The sequence below is a fragment of the Eschrichtius robustus genome, chromosome 8 (assembly GCF_028021215.1).
Source record: "Eschrichtius robustus isolate mEscRob2 chromosome 8, mEscRob2.pri, whole genome shotgun sequence".
NCBI lineage: Eukaryota > Metazoa > Chordata > Mammalia > Artiodactyla > Eschrichtiidae > Eschrichtius > Eschrichtius robustus.
In genome coordinates, this window is record NC_090831.1 from 71205066 (window position 1) to 71226826 (window position 21761).

At 33.7% G+C, this 21761-nt stretch overlaps 1 protein-coding gene across 5 annotated transcripts in view; it reads right to left on the reverse strand.

Moving 5' to 3' along the window:
- PPP1R9A (protein phosphatase 1 regulatory subunit 9A) overlaps positions 1–21761 on the reverse strand; it is a 286952-nt gene that overhangs the window by 107609 nt on the left and 157582 nt on the right. For all 5 annotated transcript variants that reach the window (XM_068550632.1, XM_068550631.1, XM_068550629.1 and 2 more), the window contains exon 4: positions 4043–4147. In XM_068550632.1, the coding sequence (XP_068406733.1) occupies positions 4043–4147 (105 nt within the window). The remainder of the gene's footprint in view (positions 1–4042; positions 4148–21761) is intronic.

A 21761-nucleotide genomic window follows, 5' to 3' on the forward strand; every position in this document is an offset into this window, starting at 1 on the left:
TCTAGAAATTTTATGGTTTCAGCTGTTGCACTAAGGTCTATGATCAATCTTGAGTTAATTTTTGTACACACTGTAGGATGAAGGTCAAGTTTTTTTTTTTAATGTGGTTTTCCAATTGTTCCAGCACCATTTGTTGAAAAGACTACAATTCCCCCCATAGAATTACCTTGGTGCATTGGACAAAAATCAGTTGTTTATGTCTGTGCAGGACTATATTGGAACTGTCTATTCTGTTCCATTAATCTATATTTTTATCCTTATGCTTAAACCAGACTGCTGTAACTAGTGTAGTTTTCAGACAGTGGAAGTCCTTCAACTTTGTTCTTTGTAAAAAATGTTAATTTCTCCAAAAAAGTTTGCTGAGATTTTCATTGTGATTGTGCTTTAATCTGCAGATTTGGGGGAAACTGAAATCTCAACACTATGAGAGTCCTGTACCACACAAAGACTTGGGCTTCTTGGTACCATGCCCATGCCCATGGTGGTTTAAAATCTGGAGATCAACAAGTCTTGTGAAACCCAGTGGAGGGATGATAATGAAGACTGTCTGATTCCTCCATGCCCAGTCCTTCAATGTTTATCTTTCTCCTGCTGTTGTTGTGATATATCATTTCTGAGTATAAACTATTTGAGTTCCGTAAGTCCTTTCCCTAATCAATTACTTAAAGGAATTAACATGGTTAGCATAGTACTCACCATGATCTCACTATGATTACTTAGTTTTAAATGATATCAATAAAATTGAGGAAATAATAATGGTTTTCCAATGCTTTCAGCCAGGCCTGGGCTTCTAATGCCCCAGGAATATAGCCTGGTTTGAGCTGAACCACTTCCTCACAGTGGCCTAATATGCTTTAACTCATATAAAAGATGTAGGGTTGAAAAACACATATGCCCTTGGAAGTTATCATATTAAAATACTTGTCTTATAATTTCTCTGGTGTGTCAAAAATGGCACACCAAGGAGGTTTTCATTAGTACTATTAGTTCACAAATTCAGGTGTAACAATTCAAAGTTTAATAAAATAAAGCAGACTATGGTCAGATAAAAAGTGATTCTCTATAAGTGTGGGTAAGTCAAAAGAACTTCTGTATGATTTTGATTTATATCTAAATGCTGGCACCAATTTCATATGCATTTCCAGGAAATAAATTTAAAAATCTATCTCCAATACTTAAAATATAATCATATCCAAATCTCAGCTTCAACTTCCTTAACACTATTAGTTTCTTATCTTTCCCCTTCCTGGCTCTTTAAAGCCATGAGTTTCATACATTCCCTCCAGATCTGTGCTTAGTAGTTAGAAAAATTCAAACTAAATTTAGTGATTTTTCAGATATCCCTTTTAAAAAATAAATTTTAGTAACCACTAAATGTGATAGCTAGCTCAACAATAAATAAGAAATATAGAACCATATATGTTTTAAACCCTCAGTTTAAAATGATTCATTAAAAATACAGGTCTAGTTTTTGGATCTTGTTTCTGTATTAATATCTTATGAAGAACTACCACCTAAAATATATTCAGAGGATTCAAATATTATTTCTAATAAGTTAAAATTGAGAAAAGACTTCCTTGGTGGCACAGTGGTTAAGAATCTGCCTGCCAAGGCAGGGGACACAGGTTCGAGCTCTGGTCCGGGAAGATCCCACATGCCGCGGAGCAACTAAGTCCAAGCGCCACAACTACTGAGCCTGCGCTCTAGAGCTGAGCCCACATGCCACAACTACTGAAGCCCGCGTACCTAGAGCCATGCTCCACAACAAGAGAAGCCACCGCAATGAGAAGACCACGCACCGCAACAAAGAGTAGCCCCTGTTCGCTGCAACTAAAGAAAGCCCACGCACAGCAGCGAACACCCAATGCAGCCAAAAATAAATAAATAAATAAATAAATTTTTTTAAAAAGACCCAATTAATTAGGAAAGAAAAGACCCAACCAATTAAGACCCTGAGTTATACAATTTCAATCAATTAAAACCTATGGTTAAATAATTTGGGGGAACAAAGGAAGCTAAGACCCCATTTTGATATCAAGTGATATCATTTTTGCAAAGTGAATGAGGAAATTAAATGTATGCCTTTAAAAAATTAAAGTGGAATGTTCTGTAACCTCAAGGTCAAAAAAGTGGTATGAATGATGAATGTTACCAGGATGAAGAAATCACTAGGGGATAGGGAGATCAAGGAGGATTTCTTGAAGGGCAAAGGAGCTAAAATATGTTCCTCAAGATAAGTAGGTTGTAACCAGAAGACAGTATTTTAAACAGAAAGAATGATAGAAAGGCACAAAAACAATAATTCACAAGTCATGTTTGAAGCATGACGACTACACTAGTAAGACTGTACTAGAGCATGAATATAGGGAGAGGTAAGAGATAAGACTGGGGATGAAAGACTTTTAATACCACGATAAGAACTTAGATTCTGCACAGAATGGAGAGAACTTAGATTCTGCACAGAATGGAGGGCCATTGAAGGTTTCTAAAGAAGAGAGGGACATAACGAATGCAGAATTATTATTTCCACCCACAGGTCTTAGTTCTACTACTAGAGTTATGTAGAATGAGTCAATTCCTTTTTCCATGATAGCCCTAAAAACTGCTATTATGTTCTTCCATTAGGGATAAGGATGAGAAGGACAGATTAAAGAAGGGAGAGACTGAAATCATGAAACAGTTAAGCCATTCGCCATCCGTACAAGGCTTGAAATGAGCACAAAATTATGAAGAGAAAGAAAGGGATGGCTATGAGTTCATGTAACTACAAACTTTTTTCCAATTGAGAAATGTGCTTATAAGTTGAACATATTTCTTACTTTATTTCACTTTAAAATTCACTGCAGAGTGTAATGAGCAGCTTCAAAACCAAGTTCTTCACTGACACAGAAAAGTGCTGTCTCAAGAACAGACAGCAATTCTGCAGAGACAATCACATTTACTGAGGGGCTCACCCGTGCAGCTCTGAGAGTACATCAGACAGTTTTCCCTGCACTCTTTCCAATTATTTTACATACTTTTCTTAGGATGATGGGTATTCTTGAAGCATTAAAATAGCGCCCATAGAAGTCATTTAGGTTGTATTCTTTAAACATTCCTTTCATTGTTAAAGGATGTTTTCCAATTGAAAAAGTGTAAATTATAAAACCTAAACCCATGCTTGTGCAACATAAAATATGCTGCAATAAAATCCTAATGTTACTCTCTTTATAGCAATATTAACTAATCGATATTTTCAGAATATTTGGCAGTTTAATTTTGATGATGATAACACTAAAACACTTCCATAATTACACACAGTAAATAATGTCCTCTTATGTGTTCCTTTATAGGATTTATGGAAAAGTATAAGGCATAAGCAATACTATATTAAAAAATAAGTATCCTGTGACCAAATAAAATGGATTTCAAACCTTGACCTTAGTTGGCTCAGGACTACTTTATTTGTTTTCCAAGCTACAAATTTCAGGACCCCAGGGTTGGATATAAATTTAAGGTCCAAAATAATGTACCCTCTGTCCTATTAAGTTGGAAAAGTTATAGTTTACCAAAGATTTGTCCTTCCTGATTCTTTAAAACAATAAAGAGATTTAAAAATGCATTTATTAACCTTAAATCATTCAGCCTGCTTGTCTAGTAACATGTATCATTGGATATATGTATCATCATTTCAAATTCAATTTACTGTTTAACTGGTTTTATTGAAACGATTCGGAGTCTAAATTCATATTTATTGAGAAATTCTATCTTCCTAGAAATTACTGCTATGTTAGCAATAAGACACACTAACACAGCTTGGTAATTAACCATATTGATTCACACTGTACACTTCATATCTTTGTGTCTTTCTAGAATACTATAATTTTCAGTTTTAAATTACATTTATGAACTAATTACAATAAAGAAGGAAAAATCTTAAACTAAAGGCAAGTTTTTATAGTACTTAGATAAAATTCTTCCTGTAATTATAGGTACAGTTAGAGAGAAAACTAAAATTCAACAAAATATCAAGTAACCAAATTGTATGTCTCAAGCCACATACCTGACGTTGCCCTTGGTATTTCTGAGAACTGTTGCAGCAAAATTCTGTGTGACACCCACCAAGCTGATTCCATCCACTTCCACAATCTGGTCATTGACTTGTATTCTTTGGGAAGAGCGAAAAAATTACCCACAATTAGTTTTTCTGATAATATATTATCATTCCCAATAAATGAGTTGACAAAATTGATTTTCAAGATACTCTTATTGCTTCAAAATTTGTCTCCAAGCTCCAGATCTTAGTCAAAAGCTTAATGTTTTTTAAAAATTATTTTGAAAAACAGAAATAAGCAATGATAAGTGGAGAAATTCCGTTTATCCAACATCCATACTCCTATCACAAAGAATTGATAACTGCTAATGGATGACATATTTAAACCATTTTTTAGCCCTTAATAAATCACATAAAACATAACAGATCCAACTGAAATACCCTTTGGGCCTCATACCTAACCCTCATCCCACCTCTCCTCCCCAAGGAAAAATATCACCAGGAATTGCAGGGAATCCTTCCTATTCAAGTTGTACACTTGAATTATGTAATGCTCGTTAAGTGTATGTGTAATGCGCATAAGTGTATCTATATAGGTAGATAGATATACACATGTATATAAATGCACATATACACACACACGCACATACATGAGTGTATGTGCGTGTGCGTGTATATTTATTTATGTCTAGGAGGTATATATAGTATTATTGTAGTTTATCATATAATGCCTTTAAATTTATATACATGTTTTATATATACCATTTTTTATTCCTCAAAATGAAGTATTTCAATCATGGAGAAATGCAGAAGAAATTAGATAATAAACACTCATGTACCCAACACCCAACTTTATCAAATCCCGGCACTGCAATATTTGAGTCAGATGTTTTTCTAAAAAAAATATTACAAAAAAGCCAAAGCCCCTTTATTATTTGTCTTCAATTCTATTCCCTTCTCTGCTTCTACAGAAGTAACTATCATTAATTTTGATGCTTAGCCTTTCTACTGATGCTTTGAAATAATACATACACTTGAATAGGCACAATATGTGTACATCTTCAGTTTTCAAACATTATGAAATATACCTCTCTTTCTACAATTTAGTTTTCTTCACTCAACATTATATATGAGATTTATCCATGGTTATAAATACAATTCTAGCGAGTTCATTTTATTTTACTTAATTTAATTTATTAATTTATTTTTTGGATTGGCAGTATTTTTATTCTCTTTTCTGGTAGGTCTAAATAGGAAGCCAACTTAATTCATAAGTTGGTAAGTGATAACCTAGCTAGTTCATTTTAACAAGCACATAGTATTATCTTTCATGAATATTCTAAAATATATTCATCCATTATTTTGCAGATGGGCACTGTATTGTTTTGAATTTTAGCTATTATGAATACTGATGTAATAACTAGTTTCATATGTCTCCTTACGTACATGTGTGAGTTTCTCCAGGATATATAGCTAGAAACAGAATTTCTGAGTCAAAGAACACAGGTATTTTCAACTTTAGCAAACTGACACATTTCAGTTCAAAATGCTTATACCAGTGCAAATTCCCGAGAGCACTGTAGAGAGGTTCTGAGTCTCTCCACACCCTCACCAATACTTGGTATATTCAGACCCTTTAAATACCACCAATCTTATAATTGTAAAAAGGTATAATGTGATTTTAATTGCATTTCCCTGATTATAGTGCGGTTCAATGTTTTTCCATAAGTTTATGAGTCATAATGTCCCCTTCTGAAAACTGTTAGAACCTGTCTTTTACCAATCTTTGTTGAGTGCTTTTTCTCATAGATTTATATAAGATGTCTTTATCCTGTATACTAACACTTTCTTAATTAAATATGTTGTAAATATCTTTGGCCCAATCTGTAGCTCATCTTTTCACATTTTTGAGGGAAATGGTGGTTTTAAGAACAGTTTTTAAAAATATAATCATATTTTTAATTTTGGCTTTATATTAGGTAGTTTTTATGTTTTGTTTAAGGAATCCCTTTCTGCATCAAGGTTATAAAAACATTCTATATTTTCTTCTAAAGGTCTTAAATTTTGCTTTTCTGCATTTTTAGTTATCTACCTGGAAATAATTTTTTATTATGATATGTGTTAACAATCTTTTCATTTTTTCCAAGTATATAAACAATTGGGTTAACAACATTTAATAGTCCACTTTTTATCCACTGAGTTGTAGTGCTGCCCCTGTCAGGTTTCAAATGTGCATCAATGTGGTTTCTACTTGACTGTCTATTTTTGCACACTTACATTGTTTCATAATTCGTTTTGACATTTCATAGGGTAATTCCCTTTACCTAGTTCATTGTCTTCAAAATTTTCTGAGCTCTTCTTGGGCTTTTTCTCTTCATAGTTTGTTTTGGATTTACTTGCCAAGTTCTCTAAAAACATTTGTTGGAGTTTTAATAAAATTATACTGATTTTAAGATTAGTTTGGGAAAAACTGAATCTTTATCATATTGATTCTTCCCATCAATAAAAATTAAGTGCTACTATAATTATCTTGAGCAGATGTTGTATATATCACATGTTGTTGCTATGTATTAAGAAAAGTTATTTAAAGCTTGGAAATAAAAATCAAAGGAGAGGCAATATGTTGTTTCAATGTCATGTACATACATTATTAAACAGGCCCAACCAAGGATAATTTGGGGGAATGTATTTTAATTGATCCACTGTTTTTAAAATTGATTAAAAGTCTTAGACATACTAAAGTAGAACGTTAATTTGTAGACTTTTGTCCTAAATAAAATCAGATACTTTTCTTCTGTTATTAAAGATAATCCTGGGCTTCCCTGGTGGTGCAGTGGTTTAGAGTCCGCCTGCCAATGCAGGGGGCACGGGTTCGAGCCCTGGTCTGGGAAGATCCCACATGCCACGGAGCAACTGGGCCCGTGAGCCACAACTACTGAGCCTGCGCGTCTGGAGCCCCTGCGCGTCTGGAGCCCCTGCGCGTCTGGAGCCCCTGCGCGTCTGGAGCCTGTGCTCCGCAATAAGAGAGGTCGCGATAGTGAGAGGCCCGCGCACCGTGATGAAGAGTGGCCCCCGCTCGCCGCAACTAGAGAAAGCCCTCGCACAGAAACGAAGACCCAACACAACCAAAAATAAAAAACAAATAAATTTATAAAGATAATCCCATAGGTCATGGTTTATTTCCCTGTAGAATATTAACTGGTTTTGTATCTATCTTAGCAATGTTATTCTAACATTACTTTATTAACTTGCATGTAAATACCTACTCCTAAAATGTTCTTTGAACCACACTTACCATCTCACTGGTCCTCTCATTAATTAGTGAGTTGAATAAAGTCTGATACATGTACGCTTTATATTTATGAAAGTCATCTGTTAAACTCTGAATATTAGCCTGTAATAGCTTTGGAGTTTCCATAAGAGGCCAGAGTGGATTCACAAAACTAATTCAACTGTGTTACCACAGAAATGCATTCATGAACTTTTGTTTGGTCCCCAGAGTTAGTCTAAAGCAGCAATAGAACTTTATCTTTGCTACCATGTTTTTTTCTAATTCACTACTTTTGACTTTTTTTTTTCTTGGCTTTTGGCCATGTTGGTTTTGACCTAGTTTGCACTAGATAACAGCGACATCATCAACAACAACAACAATAAATAATTCCCCACTGGTAGAAGAAATGATTGGGAGTGTAATTTCATAATCTGACCATTTGAGACTTCTAATGGGATTATGGGAATCTGTTATCTCCCATGTGAGAGAAGGTAAAGGATTTGAGTTGCTATCCTTTAATTTCTTTGTCTATTTGTGAGCTCAAACTATTTCATTAAAAAAATTCATGAACACTAGAAAGCAAAAAGCCCTTTGAATCTTGACCAGTGAGTTTTTTGTTTCTTGGATTACTTAACCTGTTTCTGAAGTTGCAGAACTGAGGCTACAAATCTCTGTGCTGCTGTAATTGAGAGAAGCCATGATCTCACTGCTTGCATATGAAGTATGTTCCTAACTTAGAAGGGTATTAATAAACTAAATTATAAAGCCTCTTAAATTAAAGGAGCAATAACCTAATTGCTTCATAGAGAATAATAAGCACTTTCATAAATCTTATATTTTCGTATCTAATGAGAGTTTAAATGTGCTAGATGTTTAAGAAAAAAAATCCTTCTTGGAGATTCTGCTAGAAGCTCAGAAGTATTTTCATATACGAGACCAAGTTCATGTAATAAAAAAAATAATAATAATAAAATAATAATAATAATAATAAAATCTGAACTTCCTAAAATTCTGATACAAATACTGATCAGATAAATTAAGTACCCCTACATAAAGTTTAAAAAGCATAGAAAATATAAAATTGTGTTCAACTAAACTGAATCATAATACTAACAAACTTTTATATCAATGGTAATTATGTTTTATAGAGTGTCAGCTTAAAACATGATTTCCAAGATTCTTAGTTATTTCCAAAACCTTGGTCATAAAGCTTTTAATATATACAACTCTCCTTATGTTAAAATGTTACAAAGTTACTATAACTTTGCATCATGTTAATGAACGTGTTTATCCTTGCACTTTAAGAATATGTAAAAATAGTACACGTGGCTGTAGAAAATTGTATTTGTTAGTCTGATAAATTGCTTGTGTATGATAGGTGATTATTATCAACTTCCTATCTATGAGTGAAGGTTGTTTCTAGAAGGTGGTTAGATAGACTATGAGCTAAATTTAAAATGAGTAATTAAGACTATGCTAACAGCAATAGCGATAGAAAAAAAAAATGAGTAGGTAAGGTAAACAGAATGAATTTCTGTTTTTCAAGAAAATGAATAGCAGTTTAGCCCAAAAGTATCAGCCTGTTTTAGAATATGAAAGAACATAATGAAGATCAAAACTTGAGTGTGTGGAGCAAGTTGAGGAAGGTTTAAAGAAGTGATTTTCATTTGCCTTGGTTTACAGCATGTGGGGCCAGAAAGATGCTATAAAATGTGCTGCATTTTGACAAAACTTACTCAGTTTTGAAGGACTTATTCAAAATATAATTTAGAAGAAAAGAGTGTAGTTCTTCTACTACCAGAGTTACACAGAACGAGTCAATTCCTTTCTCCATGATAGCCCTTCATATATTTGAGAACTGCTATTATGTTCCTCCATTAGGGGTAAAGGAAGAGAAGGACAGTGAAGAGAGAGACTGAAATCATGAGACAGTTAAGAAGCCATTTGCCATTTGTACAGTTTGAAATGATAACAGCACAAAATTATGAATGAGAGCTCCTTTTACTTCACATTCTCATCAGCGTTCATGTTGATAGCGTTTTAGATTTTGGCCATTCTAATAGGTATCTAGTGGTATTTATCATGGTTTTAAATTGCAGTAACTCATAGATTGGAAGAAGAATTCTAAATATCATATATCTTATATGGGGCTGGTATCTAGAATATTATAAAGAATAGTTACAACCCAATAATAAAAAGACAAACAACCCAACTTAAAAATAAGTCAAAGAAAAATATTCAAAACCATATGATCTCACTTATATGTGGAATCTAAAAAACAAAACAAACAAACAAAACAAGAAAACCCACCAGCTCACAGATACAGAGAACAGATCGGTGGTTGCCAGAGAGTAGGAGATGGGGGATGGGAAGACTGGGTGATGGGGGTTAAACGATACAAACTTCCAGCTATAAAATAAATACGTCATGGGGATGTAATGTACAGGATTGTGACTATAGTTAATAATATTGTAGTGCCTATTTGAAAGTTGCCAAGAGAGTAGATCTTAAAAGTCCTCATCACAAGAAAAAAAAGAAAGAAAATTTTATAACTACATCTGGTGATGGAATGTTAACTAGACTTATTGTGGTGATCATTTCACAGTGTATACAAATATCAAATCATTAAGTTGTACACCTGAAACTAATATAATGTTATATGTCAATTATACCTCAATTTCAAAAAGTGAGCAAAGGATCTGAATAGGCATTTCTCCAAAGAAGTTTCACAAAAGGCAAATAAGCATATGAAGAAGGTGCTCAACATCATTAGCCATCAGGGGAATATAAATCAAAGCTAAAATAAGACCCCTCTTCACACCTACTAAGATGGTTATGATCAAAAGACAGGTAGTACCTGAAACTAACACAAAGTTGTTAATCAACTATACTCCAGTATAAAATAAAATTTTTTAAAAAAGACAGATCGTAACTTTAAATGGAGCATAACCTATAAAAATATTGATTCACTATGTTGTACACCTGAAACTACTATAATATTGTAAATCAACTATATTTCAATTAAAAAAAAAAGACAGATTACAAGTTTTCATGAGATGTGGAGAAACTGTAACCCACATAAATTACTGGTAGCAATATAACATGATGCAGTTGCTTTGGAAAACCATCCAGCAGTTCTCCAAAAGGTTAAACATAGCGTTACCATATGACTCAGAAATTCCACTCCTAACTACATACTCAAGAGAAATGAAATCATGGCCACACAAAATTTGTACATGAATGTTCAAAGCAACATTATTCAAGATAGCCAAAAAGTAAAAACAATCCAAATATCCATCAACTGGTGCCAGAATAAACAAAATGTGGCATACGCATTCAATGGAATATTATTTGGCAATAAAATGAAATGAAATTTGATAGGTGCTACAACATGAATGAACCTTGAAAATATTATACTAGTGAAAAAAGTCATCACAAAAGATCACGTTATATGATTGAAAATATTATACTAGTGAAAAAAGTCATCACAAAAGATCACATGTTATATGATTACATTTATATTAAATGTCCAGAAGAAGCAACTCTCTACAGACAGAAAGTAGATTAGTGCCTAGGAGGGAGGAGGGGAGAGATATATTTTTCAAATTTGCACAAAAGTACAATATGAGCTAGCAGTGGCCACACCATGCTGGATAGGATAGTCTAGGGCACTAGTTCCCAAACTGCCTAACTGCAATGGAATAATGGAGCAATTTTGAAAATTAAAGATTCCTCAAGTTGCACCTCCTCCAAAATTCTCATTCAGAAGGTACGGAGTAAAGCACAGGATAGACATTTGTTTTTCAATTTTGTCTATTAATGAATAAAGTTGCCATTCACATATAAGTCTTTATGTAGACATACATTTTCATTTCTCAGAAAATACCAACAAGTAGAATTGCTGGCTTGAAAGGTTAAGTATACGTTAAACTTTAAAAGAACTGCCAAACTGTTTTCCTAAGTGGCTGTACAATTGTATGTTCCCACAAGCTATGTAGGAGTGTTCCATTTCTCCACATCCTTGCTAACATTTTATATTGTCAGCATTCTTATCTTTAGCCATTCTAGTAGATGTGGTATCTCACTGCAGTTTTAATCTGTATTCTCTAATGACTAATGATGTTGACCATTTTTTCATATGCTATTGACCATTCATATATTTTTCTCTTCAAAATAACCGTTCAAATCTTTCATCTGTATTTTTAAAATTGAGTTGTGGTTCTTTTTGTTATCGAGTTGTAAGTGTTCTTCATATTCTTGACACAAGTCCTCACATGAATGTTTAACAAATATTTTCTTCTTGTCTACATAGCTTCCCTTTATCATTTCATAACTGTGCCTCTCAAAGAACAAAAGTTTTGATTTTAATAACATTCAGTTTATCAGTTTTTTCTTTGATGGTCCATGCTTTGAGTCCTGTCTCAAAAATCTTTACTTAATGGTAGGACACAAAGATTTTCACCTACGTATTCTCTTAGAGATTTCATGGTTTGAACTCTTATGTCTAGACCTATGATTAATTTTGAGTTAATTTGTATATGGGGTGAGGTAAGGTTTGTGGTTCAGTTTTTTTGTTTTTCCATATGGATATCTAATTCTTTTTTTAATTTTTATTTTATATTGGAGTATAGCTGATTAACAATGTTGTGTTAGTTTCAGGTGTACAGTGAAGTGATTCAGTTATACACTGAATCTGTATCTATTCTTTTTCAAATTCTTTTCCCATTTAGGTTATTACAGAATATTGGATATCTAATTCTAATAGGACTATTTGTTGATTGTACATTTTACCACTGAATTATCATGGCACTTTTATTGAAAGTCACCTGACTATATCTGTCTCAATCCTTTCCTTACTTTCTATTCTACTTCACTGATCTCTGTTTCTATTTTTATACCAATATCACATGGCCTTGGTTACAGAAGTTTTGTAGTAAGTCTTGAGAAAGGTAAGGTTAGTCCTCTAACTTTATTCTTTTTCAGAATTGTTATTCTAGGTCCTTCGCATTTCCATATGCATTTTGGAACCAGCTAGTCAATTTCTACCAAAAAAAAAAAAAAAAAGTCTCCTGAGATTTTTATTGTATTTCTTTGAACCTACAGATAAATATGGGGACATCTGACTTCTTAACAATGTTAAGCCTTCTATTCTATAAACACTGTTAAGTCTCCATTTATGTATCTAACCAAATATCACATTACCATCAATCCCTAATATCATCTCAACACTTTTCATTTTTATCCAACAACATCCTCACATAACTAAAAGCTCTAAGATAAGCCATACCCTGAAAAGACTGTTCACATTTGTGCTTTTGTACCTTTTACAAAATATTTGCCAAAAATCCCTTCTCTACCCTCTCAAAAGCCTTCTCCTAAAGGCCCAGCTCTTCTCTTTGAGGAATTATCTGCTTATCCAAGCCTAATGATTTTTTTCATTCTTGAACCTCTTCTAGATCTTATATTTTATACCTCCACCTAATGTTGCATGCTACCAGATATTGTTTGATACTCCTTTTTTAATTTTTTTAGATTTTTAAATTGAACTCTAGTTGATTTACAATTTTGTGTTAGTTCCAGGTGTATAGCCAAGTGATTCAGTTATATATGTAGATAGATAGATAGATAGATAGATAGATAGATAGATAGATAGATAGGTAGATAGATAGATTTAACAATGAATCCAGGGATACACCATACACATAACATGATGACAAACAATTAAACACAAATGCATGTGCTACAGTCTATTACATTTAAGAGTACAGAGGCCAAGAGTTCAGCTGGGATCAACTAATGGCAGTTAAATGGTTTCATTGAGGAACTGGACACTAAGCGTAGCCTTGAAGTAGAAGGTAATAAAATGTTGAGAAAAATATGATTCTGGGTAGGGTGAAGAGGATGAAAGGAAATGTGGCAGTAAGAAAAAAACCTGAACCTTGGAACGCTCAGATCTAAATTTCAATCCCAAAGCTTTCACTTACTGATAATCTAAAAGAAGTCCCAACTGCTGTTTCCTCATCTCTATGTTGTTAATATTGTTAAATTTGTGTGATGTAGAGAAACACAGAAGGGAATTACTGAAAGATAGAAAAAGAAAAGAAGGAGAAAGTAGATGGCAGACTGGGAGTGAAAGTTTCTGCAAAGGAGCCTTGGAAACAGAGAAAGAAATCTGAGGTAAAGTAAACCCAGACCTAGCCTCCTATCTTGCAAGCATAGTGAACGTTAAGAATGAATAAGGGAGATGGATGGCTTGAGCTATAGCGTCCCAGACCTTGGTTGTAAACAACTCCAAATTTACAAAACCAGAAAAGCAATGAGTATTTGAAGAAAAGATGATGGATTGGGGAAAAAAATGCCACTTAAAATGCACACCATTACCAATAAGGTAGAACAAACTTACAACCATTTTCCTGATACTGGATGGGGGTTAGAAAGGGATAACCTATTTAAATGTATGTAGCATGCAAAATATTAAATGTAAATTAATGATACTATACCTATTACAGCAAAATTTTAAAATGTGTAATTGATAGTCTCTTTCTTTACAATGCATTTTGATTGTTTTATTTCAGCAAAAGTTTATTTATATGCTTTCACTCATTTACTTCACACCACAGTTTTCTTAATCCTGTTTTCTATAAAACCTTAAGTTTCTTCAACTATGAATTCCTGAAACAATTAATCCTTAGTTTAGATAGAAAAGGTCTACTATAACTACCATGTATGCTGGTTGTAAAGATCAGCAAAAATCGTATGTAAAAGGATTAGTGCAGTAACTGACATATCATACAGCCTTAATATACTGCAGTTTTAGTAGTTATTATTTTGACTCAGATGTGCAAGGAGGCTGGGGAAGGAAACTAACAGAGACAATAATGTACTTTTCCTGAGTAAAGTAGAGAGTATGTACTTAAGAAATAACACTGGTATCCAATGTCAACAAGATCCTGGGTTATGACTGGCAAAAAATGGGAGAGCAACTATATGCTGTTATTCAGAAGGGCTGCACAAACAAAGTGACAGTCGCAGAAGAATAATCTTGGGACCAGGATAAGGATAAACTGGGAAAGATCAGCTGAAAGAAGCCCACAGACACAAGGAATAAGAGAAAGACCTGGCCCAGAGATGTGGCCCAGAGAATGAACACAAAAGAAGAATCTGAGGGACATTCCAAAGAAAAAAAATATACAATACAATAAAATATTAATGGGTAAAATGAATGAAAGAATAAAAGATGACTAGAAAGTTTACATCTGAAGTGATGAAAAACAACACAGAAAACACAGGTTGTTCATATCAAGGGAAAGAAAAAAGAATAAGGAAAAGAGGAATTAAATTTCTTTTATGATGAATTTGAGATTAAAATAACATATACGTGAAATAAATGAATAGGTCTACATGCACTGAGACTGGGATACAAAGGGAGTAATTTATATAGTCATTTATAAAAATCAGTTCATTGGCTGAATACAAAAATGAGGTCAAGAAGCTCAGCTTGGAAGAGAATCATTCTTACAATGCAGGGTGAAAAACAGGAGGATCTATATAGAAGGAGAACCTGGAAAGCCTCTCTTTCTCTCTCTCTCACACACACACACACACACACACACACAGAGACACACACACACACACATACACCAACAAAAACAAAGAAACAAAAAAATCAAGGAAAGGGACATGGATCTCATTAGAAATAAATGACTATAATGACACTGAGAAGTTTAAGATGAGGTCTAAGAAAAGGTTACTTGGATGTCTCAAAAAGTAGGTAAATAATTTTTAAAGCAATAAATTTGACAGAACATTAAGGCTCGAAACTAAATACAGAATTTTACTGTGTTAAGTTTAAAGTTGCACTTTAAATCTGTTTATTGGACTTGATCATTTTTGTTATAAGAGTGGGGGAGTAGAGGAGAAAGTTCCTTACAGTTAAGAAGTAAAGCCAGTTGGTATGGACCACTTATTTGTAAAGATTAGCACTAAAAGAACAAATGATAACACAGTTGTAAAAAAGGCAACAGGAAAAAAGCACACTGAAAATAATTTATAAAAAAAGAAAGAAATACAAGCATCCAGTAAACATCTTAAAAGATGCAAAAACAAGAAATTTTCAAATTATTCAAGACTTTATAACACAATATTCAATCTTAATCTTAAGGGTGCAGTAGATTACTCTTCAACACACTCCTGGGGAATACAAATTGAACAACCTTTCTGAAGGGCAGTTTAGCAATGTGTTTCTAAAGCATTTAAAATGTAATGCACTTTGACATAGTAATTCCGCTCCAAGGAAGTACTTTCAAAGAAATAATCAGAGATATTCACAATGATTTTTATATAAAAATGCTAACCTGATCAATACCTTGAAACAACATACTAGTATAACAATATGAACAATAAATGGTTCATATATATAATACTACAGCATAATATATCCTTAGATATATTCTATTGTTAGAAAAGTATTTAGTAATGTTATATAGTATAACATATTATTTGAGCATAGGCTCTGGAATAAGATATCCTAAGTTCATAGCCAGGCTCTGCCACTTATTTGCTGTGACTATATAAGAGGAGCCATTGTTCCTTATATCTAAAACAGAAATAACAATAATTTTATATATTTAATCAGGGTTATTAGAGGGATTAAATAAGATACAAAATATAAAGAACACAGCATATTGCCTGACATATAGTAAGCGCTCAACAAATATTATCTTGATGAATAAAATGTACAAAAACCCATAAAGCTATATATTCACTGATTTTAATCTCGTTAAGTAAGTAAACAAAGGCATATGCACAGAAAAAACTCTGGAAGAAAATTCACCAGCAGGATTTCAAGAGTGGTCAACTCTACATGGTGGGATTACATGAGATTTTTATTTTCTTCTTTACATTCTTCTACATTTTCCAAATTTTCAACCATGAACATGTATTACATTTATAACTCTAAAATGTTCTCTAAAATTAGCACATGCTTATTTGACAACTGATGATGGCATTTTACAGTGACTGTGGAAATTGTCTAAAAAGTTTTCCTCTAGACTGAAGCATTATAGTCCCTTGTTCTTTATTAAAGATGCATATGTGAATAACCATAAAATAACTAGACTAAAGGTTCTGGACTCAAAGATCTATAATCTCTAACCCAAAGCCAAAAAGACATTTTCTCAAAAAGGTAACAGATGGGAGAACTCATACAAATGGTTTTGAGCTTCTGTTTTTCAATAGAAATTTTACAATGTTTATCATATACAATTAACTTAAGCAGAAAATAAACAATATTGATATTTATATTATAGCACTTCCTAATTTTCTTAATTCATCTGTGTCAATGTCCTTATGTTCATGCACATCCATGAGTCTAAAATTAGAAAAAAAATCTGGAAAAAGTTCTAAATGGAAAAAAAAAAACCTGTCAACCTAGAATCCTATACACAGAGAAAATATATTTTAAAAACTCAAAGGTGAAACAAAGACTTGTTCAGATAAACAAAGCTGAAAGAATTCATCACGAGCAGACCTGGTGATATAAAGGACGTCCCTTAGGGAGAAGAAAAGTGATGCTAGGTGGAAATACGGATTCCACAAAGGAATGAAGAACACTGGTACTGGGCTTCCCTGGTGGCGCAGCGGCTAAGAATCTGCCTGCCAATGCAGGGGACACAGCTTCGAGTCCTGGTACTGGAAGATCCCACACGCTGCGGAGCAACTAAGCCCATGCGCCACAACTAATGAGCCTGCGCTCTAGAGCCCGCAAGCCACAACTACTGAGCCTGCATGCCGCAACTACTGAAGCCTGCATGCCTAGAGCCCGTGCTCTGCAACAAGAGAAGCCACCGCAATGAGAAGCCCGCACACCACCATGAAGAGTAGCCTCATCACCTCAACTAGAGAAAGCCTGCACGCGGCAACAAAGAACCAATGCAGCCAAAAAAAAAAAAAAGCACACTGGTACTGGTCACTGAGAAGACAGAAGATAGTCGAGCTTTAAAGCATTCCATGCAACAGGAAGAGTGGCAACAGACATTTGACTGAATTTGCTCTCTGCATTCAGAGCCCAGTGTAAGAAAGGAGCATCCCACAACTAAATTGCAGGTTTCTGATCCTACATAATTCTTCCTGCCTGCTTTAATACAGCAAGCATTAAGGGGATGAAGAGAGCTCAATATTATTTGATTATTATTTTCATTAAAAGGGTATTAATTTTTAAAACTTTTTTTCTCATTTCAAAGTGATAAATTCATTACAGAAAGGATTTGAAAATCTGATACAAAATTAAAACAAGGAAATAAAAGCCACCTTTAAATTAGAAAAGAGGGAGGCAGGGAGGGAGGGAGGGAAGTTCTACAGAGTTTGCTATTTTATTTGAAGGGCATTTCAATTTACTTTTTAGAGGTAAGTTGCGTGGTGATTAATGTGGAGACAAACTCAAGAAACTGTAAAAATGAGCATAAGAAGGAGGAGACGTAGAAACGATTGGACAGGGATGACAGGAATAAATAATATTGGTTACAAAAAAGGGCACCTGTTCAGGGTTACTGCTACCATGGACTGACCCTACAAACCACAAGGTCACGAACCAGCAGGCTACTTACTACATAAGTGGTTATTACGGTAGGGAAAAGTTTTTTGGCATCTGATACCCACTTTGCTTGAATCTCTTACCCTGAGAGAAGGTAACTTTTAGATGCAACCTCACTAGTAGTAGTTGATAATACCTCTCAAATCTTGGTTCATAATCAGAAGCACAGAAAAGACAAGGGATGAGTCCTGGTGGTAAAAATTAAATGGACGGCTCTCTGCATTAGACCACCCCAGAGTAGAAAGAATACAGATAACAGACTTTCCAAAATTTTTCCAGAATAGCAGAGGAAATAGCCTGTTTTTCCCTGGGAACACTGTCTACTGGAATGGAATTTACAGGAAGGTAGCTGGCTAGTTTGTAAAAGGCATCTAGTCCTGGCCATTTCTTCAACGTTTCCATGCGCTCATAAACACACGTGTGCGATATGACTGCTCTTCCACCTCAGTCCGATGTTTCTGAAATCCCTCAATTCTGAATCTAAAAACCAGAATCAGTGGGGGTAAGGCTAGTAAAAATATCTAAGTTGGAGTACTCTGGAGTTTGTTTAATGTTATTGGGTAGTTATTTATTGACATGATGTATCTGGGATGGGGAAACAAAAACAAAAATCCTACCTCACGGGGCTTATGTCAGCAAAGCAACCAAGGATGAATGAAAAGGAAACAAGCTGGAGCAACATTAACGCTGGACAACAGAGAGTTTTCCCCAAAATGCTAGACAGCAAAGTGTTAAATGCGTATGAAAATACATATCATAGCAGTAATATCCCAAAACTCTCTAAGGGGTGAAGACGCTTAATTAGAAGAGTGACAAAAGAGTGTGTGTGTGCAGAGAGGAAACCACTGACTAAGGAATTAGGATATATGGACACAATGAAAACAGAAGTTCCCATTCAGGGCTGTCCCAGGCTTGAGGATACCTCATAGGGACACACAGGTCCTGCAAGGAGGGAGAGTTTGCTGCAGGGTAAGCAGAAGAATAGGACTCTCCATCTGTTTTATATGTTAGTGTTACCAGAAAGATTGTCCAAAATGATTAAAATCGTTTAAACCAACACGTGAATGAGGATAAACTACATTGCACCTTAAGTTCAAATTTGATTAGCTTTTCCAAAAAACTGAAAAATAAACAGGACAGTGTTCTAAAATGACAGTGTTCTCAAGCAAAAGCTTGAGAAAAAAACATAAGGACCCAGAAACAAAGCAGATTTTAAATGCATTTTCAATTTGCCTGTTTAGCCCAGCATTATTAATATCTTTTGTCAGCTACCATCCACATGATTTATTCTACTATCAGCATTTTCAATTGTGCTATTATAAAATTCATTTTGCTTTATAGATTCATTAAAGAGGACTGGAGAAATAATTAGTGTGTTAAAGTATCCTGTGTACATTCATAAAATTATGGCAGCAAAAACTAATGGTTAATATATTTAGTATTATTTTAATAAAAATTTAGAACTAACACAGAAAGTGTAAATGGCTATCATGCCACTCAGCTAAATTACAAGATAAACTATAAGAGGCAAAGTAGCCAAAAAAAAAAGGAGGAGAAGAAAAGAGCAGAAAAAGAAAAATGTTAGGTCCCAGTACTAAATGTCTTGAAAGAGATTAAAGCACAGGTATTCTCTCATTCAACAAATATTTACTGAGCACCCCCTACGTTTCAGGTGTCATATGAAAAGATACAGACAGATATGAAGAGACATTTAGAATGTTAAGACATCATATCAAATAATAAGGAAGACTCAAAACTTTTTAACTATACTAGATGACTCCGGAGATAAATATCCATGGCAAATTTTTAGAAGTACTCAAAATGTGATGAGTTTATGAGACATTTGGAAGGGGTAAAAGCAACACAACAAAAATGGCTTCTTGTATTGTGGGTGGGACGGGCAGAGGAGGGAGAAAAGAATTTCTCTATATACCTGTTTATTTGACATACCTTGAAGGAAGTTTGCCCAAATCTGAGATTAAATTGAAATCATTTCCTTAAGTAAAGAAGAGTTATTAAGAAGCTAGAAGCAAGCTAGAAAGCTATAACACAGACTCAATCTTTTAAAGCTAAAAGGAACATCTAACCCAGAACTTTAATTCTGTCCACAACTAAGGTCTGAAGAGTAACTTTCCCAAGGCCACATGGTGATAATTTTATTAATTTTAGTTGCAGTTTAAAATATATAAAATATTACATATTCCCTATACAAAATTAAATATTCCATATTAGATGAAATTTTTTAAAAAACACACAGACTAGAGTCATTCAACACTTTGGTGTATATTAAATCCAGGTTTTCTGAGAGAGAGAAAGAGAAAAAAGAGAGAGACAGAGAGAGATGGGGGCGAGGTGGGGGGAGTGATGAAAAGAATAGAAAACATATCCAGACAAGAATGGCATTATACTAATCATACTGTTTTGTAAATCCTTAATACAATATCTTTCTATATCAGTAAGTATACATAACAAAACTTTAAAAAATTATTGACTGCAGGCAGCAACCAAGTGTTCCTTTTGTAGTTTTTTAATACTGATACCTTTTAAATAGCAAACACTAAAATACTGTGCAAATGAGCATACCCATAATGGTCATAATAATAGTGTAATAATTTATTGAGTTGGCCCAAAAGTTCATTCAGGTTTTTCCATAATATCTTACGGAAAACCCGAATGAACTTTTTGGCCAACCCAATAAAAGATGTGAACACTGCCATAGGTGCAATAATGTGACCATTTATTTTCAAATACACACACAAACACACAGTCAATTTTCATATAAAATGAAAGGTATGGAAAAGATCTCTAAAGTCCCTCTGACCACCAAAATCTTATGATTCTGTACCTATTTCATACATCTTTCTATAGTTTTTCATAAGACTTCCCATAATAACTATTTTTAATAAATTTCAAGCTTATGCCTACTTCAGTCAAGAACAGCTTCATACACAAACAGCACTGTGGAAGGTTTTTTATTTAGATATGCTTATTTAACACATACAACAATCCTGCAATGTAGAAAACTGAAAATTAAGTAATTTGTTCAATATCCCTTAGCTGGTAAGTAGAGGGTATGAAATTAAGACTCCTGGTCACATGATCCCAAAGATTCTGCTCATTTCATTACATCAAGTTGTCTTTTTTAACATATTCACTGAGGCATTTATCAAGCATCTATTATAACAACAGCAGGATTATTGTACTAGGTAAACATTCATTTAGAAGGATTGAGGAAATGCACACTGGGACTGATAAAGCAAAGTTCTCATATCAGTGTAAATATTATAACTACACAGGAGAACAAATCAGTAAATAGGTTAATAGAAAACAAACCTAATTTAAAAAATGAGTGACAGAAAAACAAATAGTTCTGAGTTTAGAACAACGGGAATTGACTAACTAATGAATACAAAATTCTCTACTTTTTTGTTTTTTAATCAATTTGTAGTTTGGTTTGGCTTTGTGGCTCATTTACTTAAGAAAGGTGATTTATAATAATTTAATATGTTTGAATATTAACAGTAAGAATTATTTCCTATCACTTTAGAATGACTTAAGTTTTTCATAAAGCATGAAGAGAAAAGATACAGATTTTACAAACAAATTTTAGCTCACTTGGAAGAAAGGTTCTAAATTAATAATAGGAAATATTTACTACTACCATTATATAATTCATTGAAGGGGCAAAGAGGTTATTTCCTTAACTACTTTGAAAAGGAGGAAGACTTAATAAGTTAGTTTTAAACACAAAATATTAATATCCCACTTTCTTTAAGTGTGATAAACATTCAGTCAGCTGAACATTCAGTCAGCTGAACATTCACTCAAAACATTCATTTCAGACCCTCTCTGTTCAAGTGTTATGG